At 41.0% G+C, this 26,695-nt stretch overlaps 1 protein-coding gene across 1 annotated transcript in view; it reads left to right on the forward strand.

Moving 5' to 3' along the window:
• The first annotated feature begins 516 nt into the window (after positions 1-516).
• LOC112559633 overlaps positions 517-26,695 on the forward strand; it is a 33,635-nt gene continuing 7,456 nt past the window's right edge. The window contains exons 1-20 of the mRNA XM_025230969.1: positions 517-1,263; positions 4,440-4,511; positions 5,651-5,721; positions 6,297-6,470; positions 7,216-7,356; positions 10,635-10,748; positions 11,731-11,988; positions 12,385-12,526; positions 14,926-15,040; positions 15,332-15,421; positions 15,897-16,046; positions 16,823-17,174; positions 17,455-17,573; positions 21,051-21,238; positions 21,555-21,681; positions 23,900-24,136; positions 24,405-24,614; positions 24,942-25,216; positions 25,435-25,576; positions 26,431-26,650. Of these exons, the coding sequence (XP_025086754.1) occupies positions 1,172-1,263; positions 4,440-4,511; positions 5,651-5,721; positions 6,297-6,470; positions 7,216-7,356; positions 10,635-10,748; positions 11,731-11,988; positions 12,385-12,526; positions 14,926-15,040; positions 15,332-15,421; positions 15,897-16,046; positions 16,823-17,174; positions 17,455-17,573; positions 21,051-21,238; positions 21,555-21,681; positions 23,900-24,136; positions 24,405-24,614; positions 24,942-25,216; positions 25,435-25,576; positions 26,431-26,650 (3,289 nt within the window). The 5' untranslated portion in view covers positions 517-1,171. The remainder of the gene's footprint in view (positions 1,264-4,439; positions 4,512-5,650; positions 5,722-6,296; positions 6,471-7,215; positions 7,357-10,634; positions 10,749-11,730; positions 11,989-12,384; positions 12,527-14,925; positions 15,041-15,331; positions 15,422-15,896; positions 16,047-16,822; positions 17,175-17,454; positions 17,574-21,050; positions 21,239-21,554; positions 21,682-23,899; positions 24,137-24,404; positions 24,615-24,941; positions 25,217-25,434; positions 25,577-26,430; positions 26,651-26,695) is intronic.

Raw genomic sequence — 26,695 nt, forward strand, 5'->3', positions numbered from 1 at the left:
TGATAAATGTCAGCTTTAGGTTGATGGCTGGTATTGGTAGTTGGAGGTGTAATAGTCTGTCCTCTTTGATATAAGACCCGTTAAGAGTCGTAGAAAACCTATATGCTTGATATCAAGACTAAGAGCAGCTGCACAGCCAAAGAGAACAATTATTATAATTTTAAAATGATAATTCTCAAGAATTTCTAATAAAGCTTCATTTGGTTCTTAAGCCAACATGTTGCTTTGGCTGTAGACAGACCTGTCTCTTTATAGGAATGCTATTTCATTTCGATAACTTACATTAAATCCCCAATAACGGTACCAGCTCAGTCATTAGTTCATAGGTCAAGTGCACCACTAAATGGATGTCCCCTATAGCTGACTGTTTGCCAGGTTTTGGGGGGGGGGAGGGGGATCACTCATGTCCAAAGACTTGACTAACCATTCAAGTGTGTCGAACTACATATTACGACTTGGGGTAACCACACTGCGCCAGTTTCTGCTGGTTTAAAATATCCTGGACGTAGATAAGATCCACTGGGGTGAAGAGGGCGAAAAACAGACCAGGAAGGTGAGACTGGTTGACTTGGTGGCGGTGTCACAACAAGGAGACAACACCAATACAGTGAGACACGCTGGACTTATTCAGACTCTGGAACCGATCAGGAACCTGTCTCGTCAGTCTGTGAATGCCACAGATGTGTACCTGATGTGGTGACAGGTGTGTGACCAGTGATGGAAGCTTACGTCTTTCACTTCTGACTCGTGACTGTGCGTTTAATCAGAATATGTACATGAAAACTTGGTCTCGATGTTTTACTTGTAAATAATCAAAACAAAAACTGTAAAGTATACTAGGACTTAATTGTAACTTTTAAACCCATCACGGCTGAAACAGTGTTTTCTGATCATTCAGAGGACCAGAAAATCCCGTTCTCAATATACAAAAAAGGTGTAAAAAATATACAAAGTGTCAGAGAAAGGTTTGAAGGAAGGCGCTCCACACCAAGGTCCAAACGGGTTCAGAATCAGGACTGGTTGTATAAATATCTAACCGTTGAGAGGCGCATTGTGTGGACGTGAAGACAACAAGTAGCTACTGAGAACAGATACTGGCTTGGACACAACCACGGCACTTGTCTCTCTCACTCTCTCTGTCGTCATCTGAGGAAGACCGTTGAACAGTCCTATGGAGACTGGCAGCAACAAGTACCACGGGTGGTTGGCTCTTGCTGCTGTCGTGCTGAGTGTTGGCACTGTGGCCGGTCTACAGCCAAATGGGTAAGTACCTGTACGGAGTTTTCTTCAATTGTGGGATGAGTTGGTTGTGAATGGGCAGCAATAGAGCTATCCACTTCCTCCGCTCTTAGTACAAAGGAGAATATCGATGTCGTTCTACTTGAAAAAAAGAATGAAAAAAGATTAAATTACAGTAAAACTTCCTTAAGTTGTTGGTGTAAATAACAGTAAGAAAAAGACTTTGGAAGGAAACGTAAAAATATTTTCAGGAATGCTGTTTCGTTGACTTTGTGACCATTACTAAAAACATAGTGTCGGCGGTCACAGCTGTAATACTGTAGCTTGAAAAGTTAATTTAAAGTACCATTCTGACTATAAGCTTTAAACCCTGCGGAGTAATCAGCGATGAGGCTTATTCGCGGATTTTCATATTTCGATACTTTTTTGATGAGCTCCAAGTTACAGTGTTAACTATTCACATTTTTAAATCAAAGCCGCATACAATGGAAGCATTCAGATTAGTTGCTGATGCACACACACTCATCATGCCGAATAGGAGATGAAATGATTACGATTTCAAGTTGTATATATTTGCGGCATGGCCGTGGCGATTGTATTAACCAGTGGGGCTTATTTGTGAAAAAAGATATTTTTTTAAAACTTTAGCGGATGTGGTTATTATATACAGGTGCGCTCAAGAGACCGGAATTTACGGTACATTAAAAAAACTTCATGTGTTCGTGCAGATACTTTGTATGGTTGAACACATACTTCTGTATAGTAGGCACGGACCCTGGAAGAAGACGATTTTGGGGTACTTCAAACTCCTGCATGGGTTTTCTCCAGCGTTTACATCAGTAACATTATGGTGTTCGCATACGAGTGAGTACTGTGTAGGCGCAATGAAGTCAACTCTCCACACACGCACAAAGTAGATCCATTTTCTTCTTAACGTTGAATCTTTTGGGAAAATATTCACACACCTATAGTAGTTGGAACATTACCTGTTGAACACTTGTTGTCACTGTGTTGTCATGTGCATTTGACAGCATGACAGTATACTAATTTCCATATCTGCGCCTGGGCTTGAGAGATTCGGTATTTTCTAGGCAACTTGTATCAGCCATGCTGTGGTCAGTCATGATGCCACCGGTACTGACGTCACACACGGCCCGAATGGTGAGGAAATCGTTTCTATTTGATTTCTCGAGGTCCGAGTATCTTCTTGCAATTTCATGTTCAACTATGGAAGCGTGCAAGACAGTGTGGTAAGTTTTTTGATCGTACGTAAGTAAACGGACAAAATTTGACGAGAATAATCCGTGCTTTCCAAATCGTTCTTTGTCGTCTGCTTCCTCAGCACATTGTGTTTGAGGTTCCTCAGGTTTAAAAGTGCATACGGTTTAATACTTTCAAGGCTAGAGAACAGCGTTTCTCACTCGTCGCCGCTACAAGAGCACCAGGTGTAGGAAGATTCTCGACTCTGGGGAAGGACTTCATGCTGACAGTGAAAGGCACGCATTTAGAGGGGGAAAAAAATGAAGTGCGTGAGTGCGGCCATGAAAACAAAAGCGTACACGGTGGTAGCATCACAGCAAATGCTGCTTTCAGTGTTAAATGTTAAACGACAAAGTAACACTTACCACGAAATAAAACTCATTAAAAATGTCTAAAGGGGCTGTCAAATGACAAGAAATTAAGTAACATTCAGACTAAGATAAACGGTAAAATCATATTAATCACATTTAAGGTTTGTAAGTCAATGTTCCCCCCCTCCCCGAAAAAAACCCTTCTTTGGTTAATGTTTTTAGTAGTGTTTTTTTTTAAATTTATTTATTTAGATCAAGGGCTAGATGTAAATAAAATAAATTTTAAAAAAAATAATGAAAACGCACTTTTATTTTAAATGCACTAAGAGGGTAAAATAAGTTTTCATTAGGTCTTAGAATTTTCTTTAAATACATATAGCTTAAAATACCAAAGTGTAAAGAATTATGATCTAAGGTGACCAGACGTTTCGGGGGCGAAAGCGGGACACGTGCCGATGATGGTGTCGTCACCGTCAAAGAACGCCGAAAAAAGTGATTTTTAAAGACAACCGGATGGACTTGCCAGAAAGCCAGAAAGCGGGACATTGGGCGTCCCGCCCGATATTCAGGCGGGACAAGAGGTCAAAAGCGGGACTGTCCCGCCAAATGCGGGACGTCTGGTCACCTTATTATGATCAGATTTTAGTAGGAATCATACACACGTACGGTTCTGCATTTTTTTTTTTTTAAGGCCCTTCGCTCCTCCTGGGGCATAGGCCATCGACTACAGATGTTTTGGTAGCAAGGATTTGTTTTACGGGGTGGGGGTGCTGGCCCCACGCCCAACCCTCCTCCTTTTTCAGCCGGGCTTGGGACCGTCCTTGGCGGAGGGCGGCCAGCCCTGTAAACAGATGCCACTTGCAGAGAAAGAACAGCGTGCCCGAGACGAGAAATGAACTCAGGGCAGCCAACCTTCACTGTATTGGTGACAGGCTAGAGAGTGTTGTGCCGGGTCACATGCCAAAGAAGACCATCTTACATCGCTTGACTGTTGAAAGTAGAGGTTCCTAGTGTCCTATCAATGTGGCAATCTTGTTTCGTATAAAGTCATTGGTTCTATGTTCTTTGTGTGAGATCCTGTCGCGATCCTAATGCGGATATCTGGCGTGGAGCTGCCGTCCTTGGAGAACGTGGCTCCCAATTACTTAATTGAAGCTGCTTACCTCTTCCAGCTGTACCCCGTTCATATAAAGATCTCTGCTTTTGCCGCTGCCATTGACCGTAACTTTGCTCTTTTCAGTGCTGGTCTCAATTCCATATGCGTTTGCACTGTCAGTCTGTTGGTGTGGTCTTAAAGTTCTTTGTTAGTGGCTGCTAACATATCTATGCCGTTGGCAAAGCGTAGGTTGCAGATCGGTCTAACACTAACAACCAACCTACAATGCAGCAGGGCCATTAGCTCTTGGCAGTGAGTGGTGAATTTGGGATTAAGTGCTGCTCGCGCGCGCGCGCGCACACACACACATTGACTTAAACATTCATTCACACACAGAGATACACACCCATGTTCACATCCATAGTAACAAAAATATACCAGGAAAACATTAAAGCTACTTTTAGAATTGCATATAAGGCATTGATATTAGTCATGTACGTAATTATCTTCTCGGTTTTTTTTTTTCTTTACAGAAATCATGTAGTACTACAAGTTTATTACACACAACAGAGGTACTCAACTTGGATTATTTTCGATGCTTACAGGTGAGACGCTAAGATGACAGTTTTGATTAATAATAATAAGTATAGGAATTTATAAAGCGCAGAGTTAGCCTTTGGCCGAGATTTTACAAAATAGTTACAATAAAGATGTAGAACAAGATCATAAAATAGTAACAAAGATGTAGAACAAGATCACAGAATATTAACAAAGATGTAGAACAAGATCACAGAATATTAACGAAGATGTAGAACAAGATCAGAATAGTAACAAAGATGTAGAACAATGCGAGGACTCGCTGCCTGCCAGCAGTAAAGGGAGATCACTGTGGATTTAACGGTAACTATACTCCAAGAATAAGGTTAGTAACATCAGGAGAATACTGGGACGACATTGAGTAATCTTGAGAATGTGGAGAAATGTTATCACACGAAACTGCAGAAAAGGTGATCATCACTTCAGTTTAATCAATATAGCTCAAGGTCGCTGCCGAAAGCGAGTGAAGCAGACGGAGTGAAATCCAGCCAATAGATCCAAACAGTTTGCACTGAAAATAACATTATATACGTTATATATACCGTCCTGTTGCAAACCAGAAAAGGAAGAAAACGCAGCAGAAGCACACGTAAACATCAAGGTACAACACTTTTATCCAAATCGAAGTACGATCACAAAGTATAAAAAAATAAAGGAGAGCCGATCCCCTCAGCCTTTGAAGCGAAGGGACAGAACTCTCAGAACGCTGTAGATTCTAAACTAAGATTTTTCTTCTGTGCACTGAGATAATTTTATGACAGACCTTGAAAATCCCGAAAACAGTGAAACAGAACCGATTAAGTTTTCCAATATCAGCTAAATATATGAATTTGACTTGACGTGTCTAGCTGAAAACAGGTACGTAAAGGCTACTTTAGTTAGTCAAAAAAAGTTTATTATCACAACAGTCATGGTAAATTCTAAATGTATCATTTCATAAGGTGTCTTTCAAAAGCTATTTACCTGTGTGACTTATATATTTATTTTTTTATAACTTTGAGGTAAAGTAACTGTATAGTATGTTGCACAATGATTTTTAAGTTCTATAAGAAAAAAACCCTACAAGATATTTGTACTTTTATAGATATATTTATAATGTACTATAAGAAATACTGGTTCTTATATCTCCTAATTGACTGTTATTCAGATCATTACGTCATGAATATTATGCATGTGAATCAGGCTGGTTCAGTAACGATGGGAATTCATGTGATTATGGTAAGATATTTAGCATGAAACATATTTTGAGCCTTATAAAATATGTCATATTTTTAATAACTTTAGAAGCCTTTAGGTACAGTTATTAATGGTTTATAAAAGCAAGTATTGTGATAGTGATAGAATAACTGAGGTCTGCAATTTAGATTGCTATAAAGCCTAATATATGTACAAGGTAAATAAAGGATATCATATGTGCACCAGTTCACATCTGAGCACATGCCAACACAAAAACTCTTTGGTATACTAATGTATACATTGTAATTTATAAATACACATGCTCTCTCATTCACTTATACACTCATTCATGTATACTACATTCACATACTAATGCTCGCACTGTAACACACACAAAAAACAAACAACAAATGCACTTTTGACAGTAATAAACTTGGATCATACACTGTGGAATATAAAAGTGAAAAATAAATCTGACAGAATAATTAAAAAAAAAACTGTGGGTGGATGTTTGACAATAGCTTCAGTTATACACTGTATTATATATGCAAGTACATGTAATCTAATTTTTTTGCCTGTGAACAGTGTAGCTTGTGTTTGATTTATTTATATTTCAGCTTTATGCAATGGTCTTACAAATCTAAATGGAGCTTGTAAAGCTCGCATAGACAACTCACACATCATTTATGCTGATGGTACCATCCAGTACTACCCAGAAGGTTCCTGTGACAGTCCAAATAGTTGTACATGCACAAAGGCAGGATTTTACAGCGGAGGACCAATTTGTTTAAGTAGGAAACTTCTTACTCTATAAAAGCTCACAAGTGTATATTTAGTCTAAGTTTTCTTTTCAAAAGTGATAATTAGCAGTTTTCATTAATGAATGAACAAGGAATAAAATTTTGGTACTTATTGGTGACATGACATCTTTAATGACAATGACTCATGGTCATCATGACATGGGGGGAGAATATACTGGCATATTTACAATACAAAACAGCATGATCAACAGCAATCTATAGGCAAATGAGCATTTTCATAGACTTTAACCCTCAGTTTCATCAGGAATGTTCTCTTACCAAAGGACATGACAAATTATTTAAAAATGTATGTTCATTATAGTTCCATCCTTCTATACATTCACACACCTATAGTAGTTGGAACATTACCTGTTTAATATTGTGGTATGTACAGCTGCATCTAAATATACACAAGCAATCACATAATCCATCGGATAGGGTTCCTATAACCTACAGATCCAGTAAATCAAATATGCAAAATTACAATTCACAAACATAGATATGCATGTCTAATCATACCTTTGTGATCTTTTATAAATGCTATCTTATTGGTGTGTGTGTGAGAGAGAGAGATCACAAGTTCTGGGTTGAACGAATACTTAAGATGATGAGAGAATTGATTTAATTAGCAGGACATATGACATCAAATAAAGGTTAATTTCCCTTTCCTGCATGTGAGATATGTATTTCTAAATTTCCTGTTGACAATCTTAACATTTTAAACATCTGTGTGCAGTGTGCACAGCCATTTCAAACTGCAACCTAGAGACTTGCACCACCAGTACAAACCAGATATGCTCCAGGTGTGAAGGGACAGTACAGGAACAGGTGGGCTGTCGAGCCTATGTTCCATCTTCTGACAGGAGAGCGTGCAATCGTAAGTATTCTAGCGTTTAATCTTTCTGATTCCAATTTATTGGCTTTGTCTCTAAATACCTAGCCACCACCAGTTGGTGCAACGTACCTTGCAGTGGTGTGGCGGCTTGCTCGCCTTGTCGATCCGCAGAGCTATGTCGGCAGGAGCCTTGTGCTCCTGACAGGTCTAACCAAGCCGAACAGGTCTGTCAGGGAAGAGGCCAGACTAAAATGTTGCGCCCCGGCCCTCCAGGTTGTGGGTTTTGCTTCGGTCTAACAACCAACTCATGTAAAAAAAAAAGATGTTACAGAAACCGCAACAGTACCACAACAAGGGCCTGGTCGGTAAGATTCCTCTCTAGAAGAGCTTATGACGCATGCCGGTGAAAGCCTAAGGGAAGCAAGCTCGCCAACTCATCATTTGACGACCAATACAAGAATCAGGATAGGGACCTGGAACATCAGAATCCTCTATAAAAATGGCAAGTCAGCTCAAGTGGCAAGCGAAATGAGAAAATACAACATCAGGGTTCTTGGGTTATACGAAACCAGATGGAATGGAAGTGGCCAGACCAGACTAAGATCAGGAGAAACCATTATTTACTCTGGCCACAAAGACATGGACCACGATCATACCCAGGGAGTAACACTGCTGATGTCACAGAGGCCTGGGAACCAGTCCCCCCGCGGTTCATGTCAGCAAGATTCAACGCTAAAAGAAGGAAGATCACCATCATCCAATGCTATGAACCAACAAATTCAGCCAATGAAGAGGAAAAAAAAAAGACTTCTACAACTCCCTGCAGTCTCTGCTTGACCGCATACCAAGAAGAGATCTGAAGATCATTATGGGAAACCTAAATGCCAAAGGGGGAGATGATAGCGCCAACAGGGAACTGCAATGAAAATGGGGAGCTCTTCACAGACTTCTGCACTTTCAATGACCACGCCACAGGTGGTATTGTGTTCCCACACAAAAATAAACACAAGACAACTTGGACTTCCCCTGATGGCCAGACGGAAAACCAGATTGACAATATAACAGTTGCTCGAAAGTGGAGAAAGAGTCTTAACGATGTCCGAGTGAGAATAGGTGCCGATGTTGCTTAAGAGCAACAGCTCCTAGTGGCAGTCTTCAAGATTAAGCTAAAGTCCTTCATTGATTCAGCAGACAGACCACACCACAAGTTCAAATACTCAATGCCTCAATAACAAGGAAACAAGGGAAATTTATAATTGTGAAGTCAAGAATAGTATGAGGCCCTTTCAGGGCTGAAAGAAGAATCAGTGGAAGAACACTAGTCAACACTCAAGAGCATTTGGAAGACACAACCTGTGCAGATGTTCTAGGGAAGAGGGAAAGAAAACACAAGGAATGGATGACCCCAGAGACCCGTGCTAATATTGAATCAAGAAAGGGACTGAAACAGAAGCTCAGCCAGTGGCAAGATCAACAAGAGAAGGAAGATCTTAGAGCTGAATATTGGGAAGCCAGCCGCCAAGTGAAGAGGTCTGTCAGGGAGGACAAGAGACGCTTCACCCATGAACTGACAAAGGAAGCAGAGACAGCAGATATACAGGTAAACATTAAGAGACTATACAAAATAACGTGAACTCTGTCAGGAACATTAACCCAAACAAGCCAGTGAAAGACAAAGACGGCAAGACCATAACAAAAGATGCAGGACAAAGAGACCCCTGGATGGAACACTTCAAAGAGATACTGAATCGCCCTCGAACACCAGCTTTATCTGACGTACTACCAGCAACTGAACAACTTCACGTCAACACGAGCCCTCCCACTGACGGAAATCATCAAAGCTATTAAAAGCATGAAAAGTGGCAAAGCAGCAGGCCCGGATGGCATACTCCCAGAAGCATTAAAGGCAGATCCAGAAATTTCAGCAGCAATTTCACAGCCCCTTTTACACAAGATCTGGGAACAAGAGCTAGTACCCACAGACTGAAAACTATGCCACCTGGTCAAGTTACCGAAGAATGGAGACCTCTCTCAGTGCAAAAATTGGCGGGGGATCATGCTGCAGTCCATCCCCAGTAAAGTCCCATCAAAGGTAATTCTACAGAGACTGAAGAAGGCACTAGACAAGAGACAGATGGCCAGAACAAGCAGGGTTATCCCAGGATAGGTCATGCACTGACCACATCGCTATGCCCACCGTATCATCATTGAGCAGTCGACTGAGTGGTAGTCCTCCCTCTATATAATTTGTCTGGACTTTGACAAGGCATCCGACAGTGTAGACAGGGACGTCGTCTGGAGGCTGATGATCCACTATTGTATTCCACCTAAACTCATAAACATTATTCAGGGGTTGTACGAAGACTCGTCCTGCCAAGTTATTCACAACGGTAAACTCACTAAACCTTTTGTAATGAAGACCAGCATAAGAGTGGGTTGCATATTGTTACCAACAATCTTCCTGACGGTCATAGACTGTATTATGCGCAAGACAACCGAAGACAACAACACACTGGACCTTCACGGATCAGCTAGAGGACTGGACTTTGCAGATGACATTAGTCTCTTATCTCATCGGCAGCAACATTCACAAACCAAACTGAGTAAGCTAGCAGAGGAAGCGGAGAAGACCGGCTTACAGGTCAACAGAAAGAAGACCGAAGTGAGGAGAATCAACAACAACAAACAGAAACTCCCATTCCAACTTCAAGGACAGAACATCCTGGAAACAAGCCGCTTGACGTATCTGGGGAGCATCATCAACAAGGATGGTGGAGAGGACGATGACATCAAAAGCCGCATCAACAAGGCCAGGCATGCTTTAATAATAATAATAAAAACATGTGATTTATTTAGCGCACGATTTTTGTCACGAAGGAGCATGCTCAAGTAGGAGACAACAACCGAATACCGTGGAAGGAAAAAGAAACAACTATACAGACATGTAATAAAAGACAAACATAAGAAAGACAAAGAGGAATTAGGCAACAAACAGTATATATGGATAAGGAGGAGGAGGGGTTGTCCCTCCTCGCACAGCTGCCGCTGTAACTCGCATGAGGTTTCCCAAACGCTCGTGATAGCGCTCCGCTGGCAAGGTGTCTTTGTCTTCTGAGATGGTGTTACAATTTGTGGAGGCGTGCCTTGTTCCTATGTTTCCATATTGCCTGTTTCTGAAAAATATGACTTTTTCATAATTCCATTTCTGAAAATAAAATAGTAGTGAACAAAAAATCGTAAAACATTGCTGTTGTAGAAAAAAGTTTTTTTTTTAAAACATTTATTACTACTCTTATGGTAATGCTTACTTTTTTTTTCAGAGGCATGTTCATGGCGCTCTGACAGTACACGCTGTTTCCCAGGCAGCTGCTCCACAGAACTCTCTAGCAGTTGCACTTGTTCATCTGGCTTTGGAGGAATCCACTGTCAAAACAGTTAGTTAGCTCATCTAGTATAATACACAGAGAGTTAGATGTGCTGTACAAAAGACCCAGGGCAGGAGAGGGGAGATTGTATGATGAAGACAGACATCACAATCAAAAAGATACATACTATTACGTACACGCATTCATAGCGAACATTGCCGAGAACATGAAGAAATGCAGATCTGGAGTATGGGGAGAAAGGTAAATCATGGTTGACCTGATCAAGTAGTACGTGTCAGCGAAAAAACTAAGTTTTAAGTCCAGAGCAGAAAGCATGTAGCGCCTTGCTGCATAGAGAAACAGGGCATTCCAAAAACTGAGGCCAAAGAAATAGAATGAACAATAGCCATATTTTGAAAAATAGGAAAGTATGTGTGAAAGGGTAACAGAATTGTAACCTATGTCTTTGAGATAGTGACAGGCTTGCCATCTAAGTAGAACACCTGCTTATTTTTTTAATCAAGGGTTAGGAATGTGGAGGTACACACCTGTGCCGTATTAAGACAGTGTCTATGTGATGCTTCGGTTGTTATATATGTGTATCGACATGGCATTGATTTTGAAACATGATTTCAGAACTCATCATTGACTAATGAATTTTCCCTCAGGACATGGTGCATGCTTACTTAGTAATGGTTGTCAAAGATTATTCCGCTCCTTTATTCTACTGACCTACCTGAAAAAAAATGATCATCATCAAAATCTTCAGGAGATGATAACATTTTCTTCTTAATCAAACAAACATATTTCATGTATCAGACTTTGGAGATCATGAGGTGGATATTTTCTGGCGCTTAACTTCAATTGTAAATGTTTATACATTTTAAAAAAAAACTGACAAACAGGCTGAAAAATGTATTAGAAATTACATACTCATTCAAAGTAAGAAAAGAGAATGTGTTAATGGGGGAAGGTAAAAGGGTAATGTAGAGAATCACTTAAATAAAAAAATAAAATAAACATTATAAGAACTTAAAAACATCTTTTACAGTTGTGTCTAAAGCTGACATTGTCTACAATGAGCTAAAGCTAACTGCTGTAGATGGCTCTATTGCAACTGCACCATTAGATATAAATGGAGGACCATCTGCTGCTCAGAATGAAGTCTGGACAAATATTGTAACTCCTGCAAACATCTTCTACCGATGGGATGGCCAGTTTCATCCAACCTTACCTAGCTATCATGCCTACATCCCAGATGCTAAGATTGGAGTCACTGGAGGAAAGACACAACTGATCTTAAACAGGGGTAGGATGAGTTCATTATTGAATAGAACTAGACATTTATAAATTTATGTTTTTAATAGGTTTTGAAGTGTAATTTTGTCTCTTTTATGCTTAATAGATGTGAGTTGTGGATTTAATGTTCCTTTGTACTTGAATATTTGCTATGCCATTTTACTTTATTAGTGATCTGCACACTTTATATTTTTCTATTTGTTTTAGACTTACAAAATATAAACTAATTATCTCATTTCCAGGCTCTGTCAGCTTTTGGTTATCTCAAAACTTTGTTTTTGTTTGTCCTGTCAAATTTATCTTTTCTATTTCCTGAAGCTTTCTGATAAAATATTTTGTTAAAATAATGCTAATAAGTTAACATCTCTTTCAGAGATTTGATCCCCATGAATGTTTTCCTGTGTAGGTACTACACGCCAGGTTTATGAACGCACTTGTGGAGGCTCTAGTCGTGATGACCCCAACCGTGCAGTGTTCACCTGCAGTGCAACCATGCACCCAGCGGAGTATTCTGGCTCTCTTACAGTGCCTTTTCAGCATGGTGACTGGTCAGTAAATACAATTTAAAACTCACTACATTTGTTTATTAAAAATTAAAAGCAAAACTTGTATAAAATATTTACAGATATTCACAAGTATTCAAAAATTGTTTGTTTCACAACACCAGTTGTTCGTGGGGTCTTGTTTCTTGGCGAGGTGGAGGAGATATTTCCTTTCAACGTGCGAGAGGGAGGGATTGTCCCTTCTCGCACAGCTGCCGCTGTAACTCACAGAGGTTTCCCCAAAGCTTATGGTAGCGCTCCCCTGGCAAGGTGTCTTTGTCTTCTGAGATGGTGCTAGAATTTGTGGAGGCGTGCCTTGTTCCTATGTTGCCATATTGCCTGTTTGGATTCTGCGAGAACGATGACTGCTTCTGTTTGAGCTGCTGTTGATAGGGTGGCTGGGAGGGTGTTGAAGCGTATGCAATCTGGTGTGGGGATTGGGTTTGCGAGGTTGTTCACCAGTGTCAACAGTTGCGTTCGTGTTTGCTTTATGTGTGTGCAGTGGAAAAGGATGTGCTCTGTTGTCTCGCTTTCGTTGTGGCAGAAAGCGCACATCTTTTGTTTCGTTATGTTTCTGAGGTATAGAGTGCATGCGACTGGGAGGACGTCGTGTGCTGTTTTGGAGGACGTGTCTAGGATGCTTGGCTCCAGGTATTTGTTGCTGACTTGTTTGACGTTGTCTGCAAAATTTATTTGTGGAAAAGTCCGGAGTACTCATGGGGGTTTAGTGTGTTTAGTTACAAGTGCTTGGCATAAGGTCTTTGCTTTTGTGTCTGAGTTCAGGGTGGATTTGGGGTCTGCCACGAGAAAGTTGTTGATGGCTGTGCTTCAGGTCTGGTTGAAGTGGGGCATGTCTTCAGGGCTGTATGGGTGCTTGCTTGTGAAGGGGTAGTTGCTGAACCTCATCCTCAGGTCTAACCCTATGTACAGGTGGCCAAAGTGCGTCCAGTCCAATTCGTCGTTTCGGAACAGTCCTGTCACCTGGGATAGGATTAGGCTTTCTGTCTTGGAGGAGATGTTCAGCAAGCCTATCCCTCCTTGTCGGGGGTGCAGGCAGAGGGTCTTGCGGTTTATTGGTTCGTTGCCATCGTTCCAGACAAAACGGACGATGGCTCTTTCTATTTCTTTAATGTAATGATCTGGTATTGATAATGCTGATGTTAAATACCACAGTTTGGGCAGGACTGCGATATTTATGATTTTAGCTTTGTCGAATAGCGAAATGTGACGGAGTCTGGAAAATTGAGTTGCGCAGGGGTTTTTGTCAGGACTGGGTGCCATATGTCGTTCCGCGAGAAGTCACCGAAAGGCATTCCTTATATTATTAATTTGTCTGCACATGAAATGTCTGGGGGCTTATCTCTATCCCTCCTTCATTTCCCTAGGGCGGTCCGGTGGTGCAACAGTTAGCGCCTCTCAGCAATACAGTGAAGGCTGGGTGTGCAAGTTTCAGCTCTCGTCTAGGGCACACTATTCTTTCTCTGTATGTGGCATCTGTCTCCCATTTCTGAGAGCGCTATGAAGTCGCCTGGTGGTCTGGTGACTGGGGTTTAGTCGCTGTCGCCGGTGACGGTCTGCGAGTAGAGTGAAGGCATAGCTGGAAGGGCGTTGAGGCGTTGCCTAGCTGGCTGGGTCTGCTGGCTCTGTCTGGGTCGCTGATGTGGCTGCTTCTGTTAGGATGCAGCCTTAAAAGGCCGAGATCTTGCAAAACTTTGGGGCGCGCTAAGGAGACGAAACAAGCCTAAAAAGGCCAAGAGTCGTGGCGCGGTGGTGGTTTGTCATTGTAGGCAAAGTGGGGAGAACCTCCAAGGTGATCAAGGTACCTTCTGTGCCAGGTAAGTAACACACTATATCTGGTGAAAGACAGATGGGAAGAGTCAGCCTTCCACTAACAATGAATCAGTAGTTTCTTGATTACCTTTTCTCTTCATGAATGGTCTATGAAAAGTACTTGGGACTGTTGTAAGAAGCAATGATAAGTCACGTAAGTTTTTTATACAATAGTTAATTAAAGTTTTACAGTGAGGTTTTTATTCAAAACAAAGGTCACCAGATTCATGTATTAAGTATTAATGGCTTCAACATTTCCAGCGGAGAAAAGGAACAGTGACAGTAATGATGCTTTTTCATTACCCATTGGAGTTGTTCCCTCTTGCCATTTACTTTGTTCTTTACCTGGAGACTGTGTGAACAGTGTCCTTATTTTGCAATATATAACACCTTCAATGAATAAAAATGCATAAAAATGTGATTTTGGTATATCTAACATTCACTGAATGCCTTGTGTGAAATGTGTTGACACCGACTTAAATTGTACCCCTTGCACTACTTGCCAATTAGAAATACATCTGCTAGATTATTAATAGTTTTTCTGTGAGTAAAACTGTCTGATTGCTTCATTTCAGGCTAGAATTTTCCTTCCATGCAGATGTGGGAGGTTTTGTCAAGGTTGAAAACAAAGAGACAAGCATCATAGAAACACATTATTTCAATGGTAACACCAAAACCCATCAGTTCCAGGTGAGAACTTTTGTTGTATAAAGTATAAATAATACTGCACTTAATGGTATATTCTGTAACAAAGCAATAAAGTGACTAATATAAACTATTCATTGGTTAGTTTACACTAACTGTTTTTATCGTACATCCATCTACTCACTGACAGCAGGTGACTAATCACAAGGACAAAAGAAAATATCACTGAGTAGTTAATTTCATCTAATTCTGTTCAACATTCTATGGTTGCTTCCATTTCCTTCAAATGCTTCCTTATGTGAGTAAAAAAACTATTCTTCTGTTCTTTTTTTCTAGGTTTATTTTGACACCAACGTTCCATATCATTGCAAAATAGAATCTGGATGTACAGACTCCATGTTAACAGTCAAAGATATAACAAAATCTGTGAGTTACAATTGCAACATTGTATTTAACTTTTATATTGCATATCTTTTTCATTTAATGATAAAAAGAACAAGGGCAAGAGATATGCTTTTGTTTATTATGCCATGATGTGTAAATGCACATCATCTAATAACTAATACTCTCTTGATGAGAACCTTGAGATGTTTTTGGCCTGTAAAATATCTTTTTAACATCTTACTAATATCATGGTATGTTATTTTATAAATCTGTTCAGTTTATTTAAAAGATATCAAGTGTGAAATGCACTAAATTAATGTGTTTTGATTGTCTTTTATATTATCTGCAAACTTTATTGTAATTGATAATTTGTTTCATTTAATAATAAAACACTTAAAGTTTTACAATATAATTATCAGCAAAAATGTTTTCTTTTAGAATGTTTTGAGTTCTCAAATGGAGAAGGTGCTAAAAATCTAACACCAGTATCATGCAGAATTATTTTCCCATAATTTAGAGCACACAAAATATTCTTTGGAGTGGCTGGAAAGATGATGATGCTGGAGTGAACCAGATGACATACCAAGTGTATGAGCTGGATTATATAGGAACTGCACTCCAGCACAAAACTCTTACTACTCAAGGCGCTGTCAACAGTACTGGATCTGTGAGTATTGCTTTTATAAGGGAAGCAATATACATTATATTTTAGCTTTTTTTCTTTTTCTGGGAAATTCTTTGTCTACTTGACAAAGATTCTTGAAAGCTGGCAGAAGCATTTGTTTCCCTCCACTCTGCACTCACCATCCTACACTTTTGCCAGCTATGCAAGTGCTGTGACCCTAGAGCGAGTAAGAGAGCATCCAGTTATTGGTATAAATAGCTAGCAAGCAGCTCCTGCCTCCCTGACTGGGAGTGATGCACATTAGTTTAGTTGTTAAAACTTTATTTTTTGGCGATATCTGCCAAATCAGTTTCATGCATTTTGTGTTATAGGTTACTTTGTTTTGCTTTCCAGTAGTGCTTCTGTTGCATAACATTACATTTTGAAAGGTACAAATAACAAAAATGTCACATAGAAAGCTATCACAGAGTTTCTTCCCCTTAAAATGTTGCAAGAAGAATCAAAATATTTCATTGCATTTCGTGTTTAGAGATATTCATCTTCCCAGATCATTATTTCTATAAAATTTTAGAATTTCACAATGTCAGACCTACAAAACATTACAATCATTCTCCTGTGTTTACAAAGGATGGGATAGATGGAAATGTAACGTCCAATTATAAATTTTGGGTCTCCTTACTTTTGTGCTCTTTATTACAGCTGGAAGTCAACAACAAATCTATTGAGAAAAAAGATGCACATGCAAATTCATGTCTTTATCGTTGGTTGTGTTGCCTTGCTCTTAATATATGTGAGGTCATGCCTTTCTGATCTTTTAGGGAAGTGCCAGCTTTTCTGTAACAAGCCCTGGAATGTATGCCATTGTCCTGTCTGCGCTGGACAGAGCTGGAAACCATAAATCTTGCCGGAGGCTTTTTCTTTACGATTCATCTTCCCAGATCAGTATCATAGCCTCCTCAGTTTTGCGTGTGACCTCTGCAGCACAGGTCACATCCTTCACCTGGCAGCACAGCGAGGGAGATGTAACTCTGTCATGGGTGGAGAGGTACACCAATGTATTCCACTACACCTACAATCTTCTGGCAGCTGTTGCATCAGAATCTGGAGTAGAGAGTGCATATGATGACTCTGAAGGAAACAGGACTGTAGCAGCCATTCAAAACACTTTAGGTTAGCTATTTCAAATGCTTTAAACATATGTAGGCTCTGTGTGTATGGGGAAAAATGAATGGCCTCAGCTACATTCACAAATTTCTTGATACATGTAATATGCTTTACAGAATGGAAGTATTTCAAGATTTTCCAAAAGAACTTGTGAACACTCATCCTATATAACTTAATTACAGTCGCCGATTGCTAAGGTTTGTCCTCAATTTTGAAATTGTGTGTCTTACCCGAAAGACATATTTTGATTGATAATCATATTATTTACTGGTGGGACATTTTGCAGGCATTGTCAAATTTACAACTGCTTGGGCAGTAGATGCAAAAGGAGGAACAACTCAGAGGACACCATCTAATACTGCATTTACCCAGGAACTAGGACTGTCCATGACAAAAAATATACAGGTGTGTTTTTTCTTTTTTTCCAATTTAGTTAAAAAAGTATGTATATTTCGGATTTGTTTAACATTATTATTTATAGAGTGTTGCTCAGTTTTTGAATGAGCATTAGTTTTTAACCTTTATCTAAGAAAATGTAATTGTAGAGAAGTGTAGTTGTAGTGCACCCCTCTGGTGGTCTCCAGGGAGGGGGCGACAAGTGTGCTACTGGAACCAAGTCTACACCCAAGTCTACAATCAAGCTGCCTACACAAGGAACTACTATTGGAACATGGAATGTTCGCACAACTCTTTCAATGCGGCAAAGTGAAAAGAACTCACACACGAGTTACAGCGTTACCGCTGGGACATAGTGGGACTTGCGGAAGTCCGATGGACTGTTTCGGGGAGTCAACTACAGATGAAGGCCACAAGCTCTGGTCTCAGCGGAGACGCAATCAAGCATGAACGTGTGTCGCCTTTCATTGTCAGGAAGAGGTGGCTGGAACTGTCATCAGCTGCACCCCAGTCTCTAGCAGACTTATCTCCATCGAATCTCTCTTGCTCGACGTACAACACATTACCATTTTTATGTGATACGCCCCAGGACATCGGGAACACGAACGATGAAGAGGTTGAGGAATTCTACGAGCGCGACATAACATTCATCTAAGCACAACTCCGAAGAAAGGACATTTTGCTGTCCGGGCGACTGGAATGCTTCGTCAGGCACCCTCGCGTTGCCTTAACCCTAGATCACATGTGCGGCAGCGAACTGTTCCTGGCATGTGTTTGCCTCCTCCAACACAATCGCTAAGAGGCCTACTGCGACTCTTAGATTCCAGTCACCGTCTCACCTTGCCAACTTACCTTCACCCGCAACAAAGTCGAAGACTTGTACTATGCATTCGGCGCGGAAAGGTACTGGTTCATCACCAGATTGACTTATCTTGCTGCCTCAGGTTTAAATCAAGCAATAACAAGCACAAACAGGTCCTTTCTGGTACCTGAATAGGCAGCCACTCACAACCTCGCCTTTCACTTAGCTACAGTGTTCAACTGAAAAGTTGATAGCACGTTCGAACAATTATATAGAGGCATACTCGATTCGATCAATTTGATGAACTCAAAGATCCGGAACTCTAGAAGGATTCTTCTTTAGGACCAGGTGGGGGAGCCATAATGTGCGACGCGCCCTATCTCATAGACTGGTACCTGCGCCCTTGCTGGAGTATCAAAGATTTGTGGTGCTACTCTCTCGCTGCAGACGAAGTTGCTGGGACCAGCAGAAGGAAGCGCAACAACCCTGTTGCATCAAGGAAAGGTGTGACCACGAGTCCTTGATTTGCTTTGCGACGATAAAGGAGAGCCTTGAAGAAAGGGAGATGGGGTCGAGAACCGACGTCAGCAGACAAGTACAGACTTGTCACCACAGATCAGAACATTCAGGATGAAGGAGCAAAAGAAGATTGGATCGTTAAGTCCAGTTGCAGCGTGGAAACTTAGGCTGCTAAACGGAGACAGCAAGAAGGCATATGAAATACTGAAGGCCCTCACCAGACTCAGCAGCGACCAGCCACGTCTCGAAGACAGCGCCGGACAGCTTCCTTACGTGAAAACGGCCGTGCTTACTAAGTCGTTGGACTGAATATTGCAAGACTTGTCAACTCCAAGATCGAGCCAGACACCAGCATTCTCCAGCATCACCAGACTGGGACAAGAGAGGCTGAAGACCTGCCAGTCTCACTGATGAGAGGTGAGAGAAGCTATGCACAGTCTGAAGGGAGGAAAGTCACCTGTGTGGCAACGTACCTGCTGAGCTGCTGAAGCATGGAGGAGATGCAACAACCAAGGCCTTCACCACACTGTGTCAAAAGATATGGAAGAAAAGAAATGGCCAAAAGAATGGGCTCAGTCTTCATCATCCCCACTCCCTAAGAAAGGGAACCTGCAGGCAGTGCCAGAACTACAAGACCATCAGTCTGATAAGTCACCCTAAGAAAGTAAGTAAATGCTCAGAATCATCCTCAACCGCTTAAAACCTATTGTCATTATTTACTCGGAGGAACTTGCTGGCAGAAGAACAGGCTGAGCTTCAGGGCTGGAGAAGCACAAGGTTGGGCTAGAACTAGATCTTTAACTGCCGTGTTATGATAGAAAAACACCTGCGAGCATCAACGTCAACTATACCATAACTTCATCGACTTCAAAAAAGCTTTTGATCGTGTCTGGCACGATGGACTCTGCAGGTCATGAGATCATTCAACATAGAGGAGGGACTGATCCAGATGGTAGCAGCACTCTACCAGAACGCCTCCAGCGCAGGTACTACTCAACAACCACCTAGGCGAGTTCTTCGCGATGACGATCTGAATTCGGGATTGGTCTCGTCAAGGGCATGGCCTACTCTTCCCATCCTTTTTTACAATTCTTCCTTGAAAAAATCATGCCAGGACACCCTCCACAACCACCTTACCTCAATCTCCATTTCGGGTTTGGCTAGACCCCTGTTTGCAACCCTGCCGCTTTGCAGATGACATTGACCTCATGGCAGGCTTTAGTAAACAACGAACTTCAGGATTTGACGGACAGACTCTCCAGGCGAGCGGGGGGCCTATGGCATGAAAATAAGCTCAGAAAAAAGCAAAGGTATGATTATTTTCACCACCGATCAGCAGCCAGCAACATCGTCATGAACGGCCAGAAGAAACGTGGAGGAGGTCAACAGCTTCAAGTATTTGGGTGCCACCTGACTAGAGATGGTTGCTGTACCAGCAGAGATCCGTTCAGGATTGGTATGCAACGATCTCCGCAATGTCCAGGCTGGATAGGATCTGGCGAAGCAACTCAATCAGCTTCAGTATCAAGCACAGCTGTACAAGTCCCTCGTAGTGTCATCCTACTCTACGGCTGCGAGACTTGGACGCTGCTTTGCCGCAACGGAAAAGAAGCTCCAGGCCTTTGAGACAAGTTTGCTGAGAAGGCTGCTCCCGCATCTCGTACCGCGAACACAAGACCAACGCATACGTACGTCCGAGCACCGTACCTCCCTCGTGGGCCACATGAGCCCCTTCTGGCCAACAGTGAAGCGGCGCAAGCTCGCCTGGTTCGGTCACGTCACCCGCCACAACACCCTGTCCAAGACATCCTACAAGGCCCTCGAAGGGAGCCGTCGTCGTGGTCGTCCGAGGAAAAGCTGGTCAAAACCAACATTAAGAATGGACCGAACGCGAGATGCCAAGGACCTGCTCTCATCTGCTCAAGACAGGACGGGTGGAAAATTCTGTCTGTTGCTGCTGCCGGACGGTCCCCCCTACGCCCAGACCGGGCATGGGACTGACCTGACCTGACCTGTAGTTGTAGTGTTGGTTATACTTTGAGTCTGGATCAGTTTGATAATTTTTTTTTTTTTTTTTGTCCATCTCTTTAAATTTTACATAGACTTCTTGCAGCAGAAACAATTAAGAAAAAGGGCTTTCCAGATAAGACTTAAACTGTTTGTAGGCAAATATTGTGGATGGCCAAAGTCTGACATTCTGGGTGAGAGCATATGACATCCGAGAGGACTACTATGAAGAGAATCTGACAGTGCATGTGGACAGCTCACCTCCAGTCATCACAAATCTGTGGCTGACCAAGGACAACTTTGAGAACATCAGTGTCCATGGTCTTGAGGAGCTCAAGACAATGACGTAAGGTCTTTATGGTCCTCTTTCTTAGAGTTTTATTAAGTCATTAGTAACGTGACAAAGTCATCATAATTTTTCTGTTGTCTTGCCACTTTACATTACTTTACAAACATTACAACCAGTAATTTCTAAGAAATTATCTGATGAAAAGGTATACTCTGAGACTACATTATCTCTCCTCTTGCAAGTTGCAAACAATTTTGGTGAAAGGCACTAACTAGATTAATTAGTTTTATGCAACATTGTAAAATTCTGTGAATAAAATGATTCCTTAATTGATGTCTTGCTCCAAATTCTTTACTGGTCATTTGCTTCACAGAATAGAGTGGGTGGCTTACGATGACCACAGTGGGCTGTACAGTGTCCAGTGGCGGCTAGTAGACAATTACAATGGTCAGAACATTGTGCACGGAGTAGAAAATGTATCACCACAAGGGGAGACTACTGTAAGTGCATTATCTTTTTCAAAACTCTGGGGTCCTACCATCTTAACCCATTACAGAACCTTGCTCACCATAAGACAATAGATCCTGTCAGGATGAGTGGCAATAATAATAGTATGTAATAATAGCATGCAATAATAGTATGTAGTGGGGATAACGGGGCGTAAGGTGTTTGAGAAGGAAAGATGGCAACTGTAGAAAACATCACAGTTTCTCTGCCACTCTAAATTTAGCAGAATTGAAACATTAAATTCATTTCATCAATGGAAATAAATGTATTTGAAGACAATAAAAGCAATGCCAGGTTTGATGAATGGCAATACATGTGAAGATGGGCATGTGCTCCCTCCAAGTACAGTGCCAGTCAAAGGATGGACGACTGACTGAATACTAGTAAAGTGGAAGAAACTTGCAAAAAATAACAATAATCAAATTGTGCTAGTAGTACTTTTTGGTATAGGCTTTTAGTAGTTTACCCGTAGTCTTAGACCCTTAGTAATCTACCTTTGGTTTAGGATAAGCTTTGCAACAGAAACAGGGTACATAATGTTTAACACAAGTCTAATGGCAACCTACCAGGTGCATTGCTTAGAGCTTGGTAGGAGACCTACAGCCGATGTACAGGATGGCTACCTGTAATGGGACCTACCACCAGCCTATGAACTTTACAGGCTGGGTTACCTTTGAAATTTAAATAACCCTCACTGGGTAATATTCAATTAAAACTAAAGTCTGAAAATTAAATGTTATACTTTTTAAAATATACTTTAATGTTTTGTGAGCATTACAATAATACATTTTATACTGCAATTGATTCTGTTTGAAGTTACTCACCATGCACAACACACACACATACACTCATAGAGACACCCATCAAAGAAAGCCACTTTGTTAAGAAATTTAGGAAAATTGTGCTGCCAAGTAATTTTTGAAAGTTACTAGCATTTGTTTGTAGTGTAAGTGCACTGGCAGGTAATTTCAAACTGTGGGTCCAAATACAGTCAAATCTCCCTACTATGCCACCCCACTACTATGCCACTCTCGGTATTATGCCACTTTTGCTCGGTCCCGACTATAAATTCAATGTAAAAAAAATTTACTATGCCACCCCCTACTCTCGCTACTATGCCACTTTTTTGTGACTATTAAAAGACACAAGTTGTAAAATTCCGCGCAAAGCTCGATTACTATACTGTATGGTAGTGTGGGACATCGCTGTTAGTGGGGATGGAACATAGCACGCACACAGGGAGGGTGGAGGCTGGCAATGTGGCGGGGTGACAGCTGGCCGGGTGACAGCTACCTGACAGAGGGAAGGTGTGTGGGGGTCGACTAGGGACAGGAATGCAGGTGCGCGGATGTGGTTGGGAGGGGTGGAGGATAAGAGGTGAGGGGAGAATGAGAGGAGACAGCTAGCGAAGCCGACGATTTTTGAGAGCTTTGGACCAGACTTGGCAAAGGACTCCTGTCTCTGACCGGCCCGCCCGCCAGTATATATACTATACATACAGTATTGGGTAAAACTGAGTTAACTATATTTAGTCCGGCCCTCTAAAACCATCCCAAATTCTCATGCGGCCCCTTGGGAAAACTAATTGCCCACCCTGCTTTGGAGTGACGGGTAACTTGAGCAAATAAAGCCGTTTTTACGAACCCTCTCTACTATGCCACTCTCGCTACTATGCCACTTTTGCTCGGTCCCGGTAGGTGGCATAGTAGGGAGATTTGACTGTACTGCAAAAAATATTTGCCAAATCTGGAAAGGGAGAGCTTTAGAATTGTAGAGTTTTGACATCCCTTTCCAACAGGCCTGTCGCTGAAATGTAGCTGGTTCTGACAGATCTCAAGGACAGAAGCGGAGGCATATCACCACTGGAAGGCAGCTTACATTTCTCAAACCTCTACATCCTTTCCCATATAATTTTTCAAAAGGCAATTAAGGGCAAACTTCTGTATGCCCCATTACAAAATAAATGGGTTCATCTACTTTATTAGGACTCCTGTATGTTTTCTATGCTCAGTGCTTCTAGAGTACTTATAAGCTCTGCATGCAAGTGTATTTAGTGTGGAATATTAGTCCTATCATACTTCACACTAATTTATCTAGTTTTTGTTGTCAAGACACCTGTCTATGATGAGTAATGCATTTATGTAAATGGGTTTTAGAGTTTACTCTTTCAGAATTTCAGTTTTGTCATTAACCACTGTGCTTTTTTTCTAGACTCTTCAGCAATGTCAGACACACTATGGAAGTTATGCTCGTGGTGCAAACTGTTACTGCACGGGGCCTGTTGGCTGCTATCATCGGCATTTTCAAGTGAAGCCTGTCATTGTGGACTTCAGTCTTGGGCATGGTGGCATTTTCAGCAATGGCAGTGTTGGTGTTCATGATTATGATTACTATATTGAGGTCACAGCTGTCAATCACGCCAAGCTTTCCACAACCATCAGGAAGCAGGTTAGTTCTTTTATGGATGAATCGACAGCAGAACGACAAAGAGAGAAAAAGAGAGAAAGAAAAATAGATACACAGAGTGACAAATATGTGAAAGGAAATGAGAGAGAAAATGAAATGTCTAAGATCAACAAGGCACTTTGATGGGCAATAAATGGGCTAATGGATCTACTAATAAATGTTTGACAATGTTTGTATTATGAAAGTTCATTATTTCTAGGTAAAATTTTACCCAATATACAGTGCCTTTTTCACTTTTTATCATTATTAGATAACACTAGATGCAAGTCCCCCGTATCCAGGTGTTGTGAATGATGGAATACCAGATTCCCCAGAAGTGGACTATCAGTACAGCAGGACACTACATGCATACTGGTCAGATTTCTTTGACAGAGAGAGTGGGATCAAGTTCTACCAGTATGCATTTCATACCTCGTGTCTCAACAGCAGTGTGTTTGGACACAACACACAAGACAGCAGAGTAAACCTTCATTTTGCATTAAATCATTTCATAAGATACAGCAACTTCTCATTCAGAATCTTAAGAATCCCATATCACATGTTGGTGCAGGTTAATTGTAATCATGTAGGCTGACAGGAGTTCAGTGTCAAACCCATTGGCTGGTTACCTTTTTCTCTCCAGCCACTAGCTTTCAGAAGTGACCCATAAATATTCATAATTACTATGCAGCTATCTTACTGATTTTGGACAAAGTAATTATAATGTAATTAGGAATACTTTCATTTGTGTACTTTGAAGAAAGAAAGGAACAAAATTTTGTCATCATTTTATTTCTTTGCTGTGCAGGTTGTCATGACTTATGAAACCACAGCAACCTGGAGTGCCCCAGCTGATGGAACCTTCTACATCACAGTTGTGGCTTTCAACAGTGCCATTGAGCCCAGCTCACCTGTGTGTTCAGATGGTGTTACTGTTGACCAGACTAGCCCAAAAGTGTCCCGTGTTTATGTGGCTGGGGCTTACATTGCACCTGGCTTGATCCGAGCATCAGACAATGGTATATGGCTGGTGACGTCTGACCACACGATAAGGCTTGTGGAAAACCCCGACCGGGGATGCATGTGAGTTCCTTACAAAGCAGAATATGACAGAAGATCAGTTATATTTGTCTTCTTTAGAGTGTAACACTTTACTGTGAAAAGTAAATCTCAAAAATATGTTCAGGATTTTATTGAACCTGCTAATATGTTACTACATGACTTTGCAAACATTAAATTCATGTACACTGAGTTTGTAAGTAGTAAAACCATTTCTAGATTCTGCCTTACTTGGTCAACAGCAATAAAGCCACACCAGGACTTAATCTGGAGTTTTTTCCTTTGAGTCCAATAATGTCCCCTGTCCAAGCATCCGAAGCCTGTCAGTATCAGGCTTTTGAGAGCAGATTTACTCAAACATTCTACCTAAGCAAGGATCACCATGTAAGTTGGTCAATATATTATGATAATGGCAGCATCCTTTTTAAAAAATATTTAATTGAAAAGAACTTTTGAGAGATATCTGTTCATTGCTGAATAAATCTGTCTGTGGCTTTGTTAGACTAATGTTTTTTTTTAAATGTCAGTCTTTGTGAGATTTCGCCCTTCTACGTCTGTGGTTATAAATGTTTTTTTAGTAAGTGCTCACCATATAATTATGATCTTAGTTGTGTGAAGTAAAATACCTTAGAATCCCTTCTTTCCAGTGAGAATTTATAGAATGTCTAAATTGAAACTGCTTGTAGAAAAGAAATCAAAACTTTTTTCTAATTGTTGTCAGTTTATTGCTAGTGAAGTTTAATATTTGCTGATCCGTGATGTTGCTTTCAAAACTTTTCAAATGTAATAGGGTGCAGTTGAGCAGTCTCCCACTCGTCACAATAACTCAACTCTGTCATTGGGCTCAAATGTTTATATCTGCATCGGTTGATTATTCCAGCAGAGGGAAATATAAATTCTGATTTCTCTAATTAGTGAAATAAAGCTCCTATCTCAGAACTCTCCTTTGCACTCATTCACTAATTCACTTGCCATCCCAATCTACGATTCCTCATACCCCCAAATTTTCTAGAACATATGTCTCTCTCTGTCTCAGAGTTTGCCTTAGGCCACTGAGTCACATGGTCAGGTACCTTCAGCTACTATTCCCACTGGGTATATGTGTTTCTTTAGCTCTGTTTATACGCCTACATTTGTGTGTGTCAGCCCCATCCAATCCCATGATACTATATAAATATAAAATCTTTTTTACATCATGGTTTATCATATCAATAACTTTAATCATTTTGTATCCCCAGCTGTACCTGAACTGGTCTGCATATGACAACGAAAGTGGCATCTATGACTATGAAGTGGGTTTGGCTTCAACAAAAAATTATGGAGATGCTCCTGACATCTCTCCTTTTACCAGCACTCACCACCACAACTTTTATCAGAATGACCATCCATCACTGCCAGTTGGAGCTCCATTTTTACATTTTACCAAAGCCCAAAACAAAGCCGGAATGTCTCTATATAGTAAGTAAAAGGACTCATTAAATCATGGGCTTCATATGATTACAT

Source organism: Pomacea canaliculata, linkage group LG3 (genome assembly GCF_003073045.1).
Source record: "Pomacea canaliculata isolate SZHN2017 linkage group LG3, ASM307304v1, whole genome shotgun sequence".
Classification (NCBI taxonomy): domain Eukaryota; kingdom Metazoa; phylum Mollusca; class Gastropoda; order Architaenioglossa; family Ampullariidae; genus Pomacea; species Pomacea canaliculata.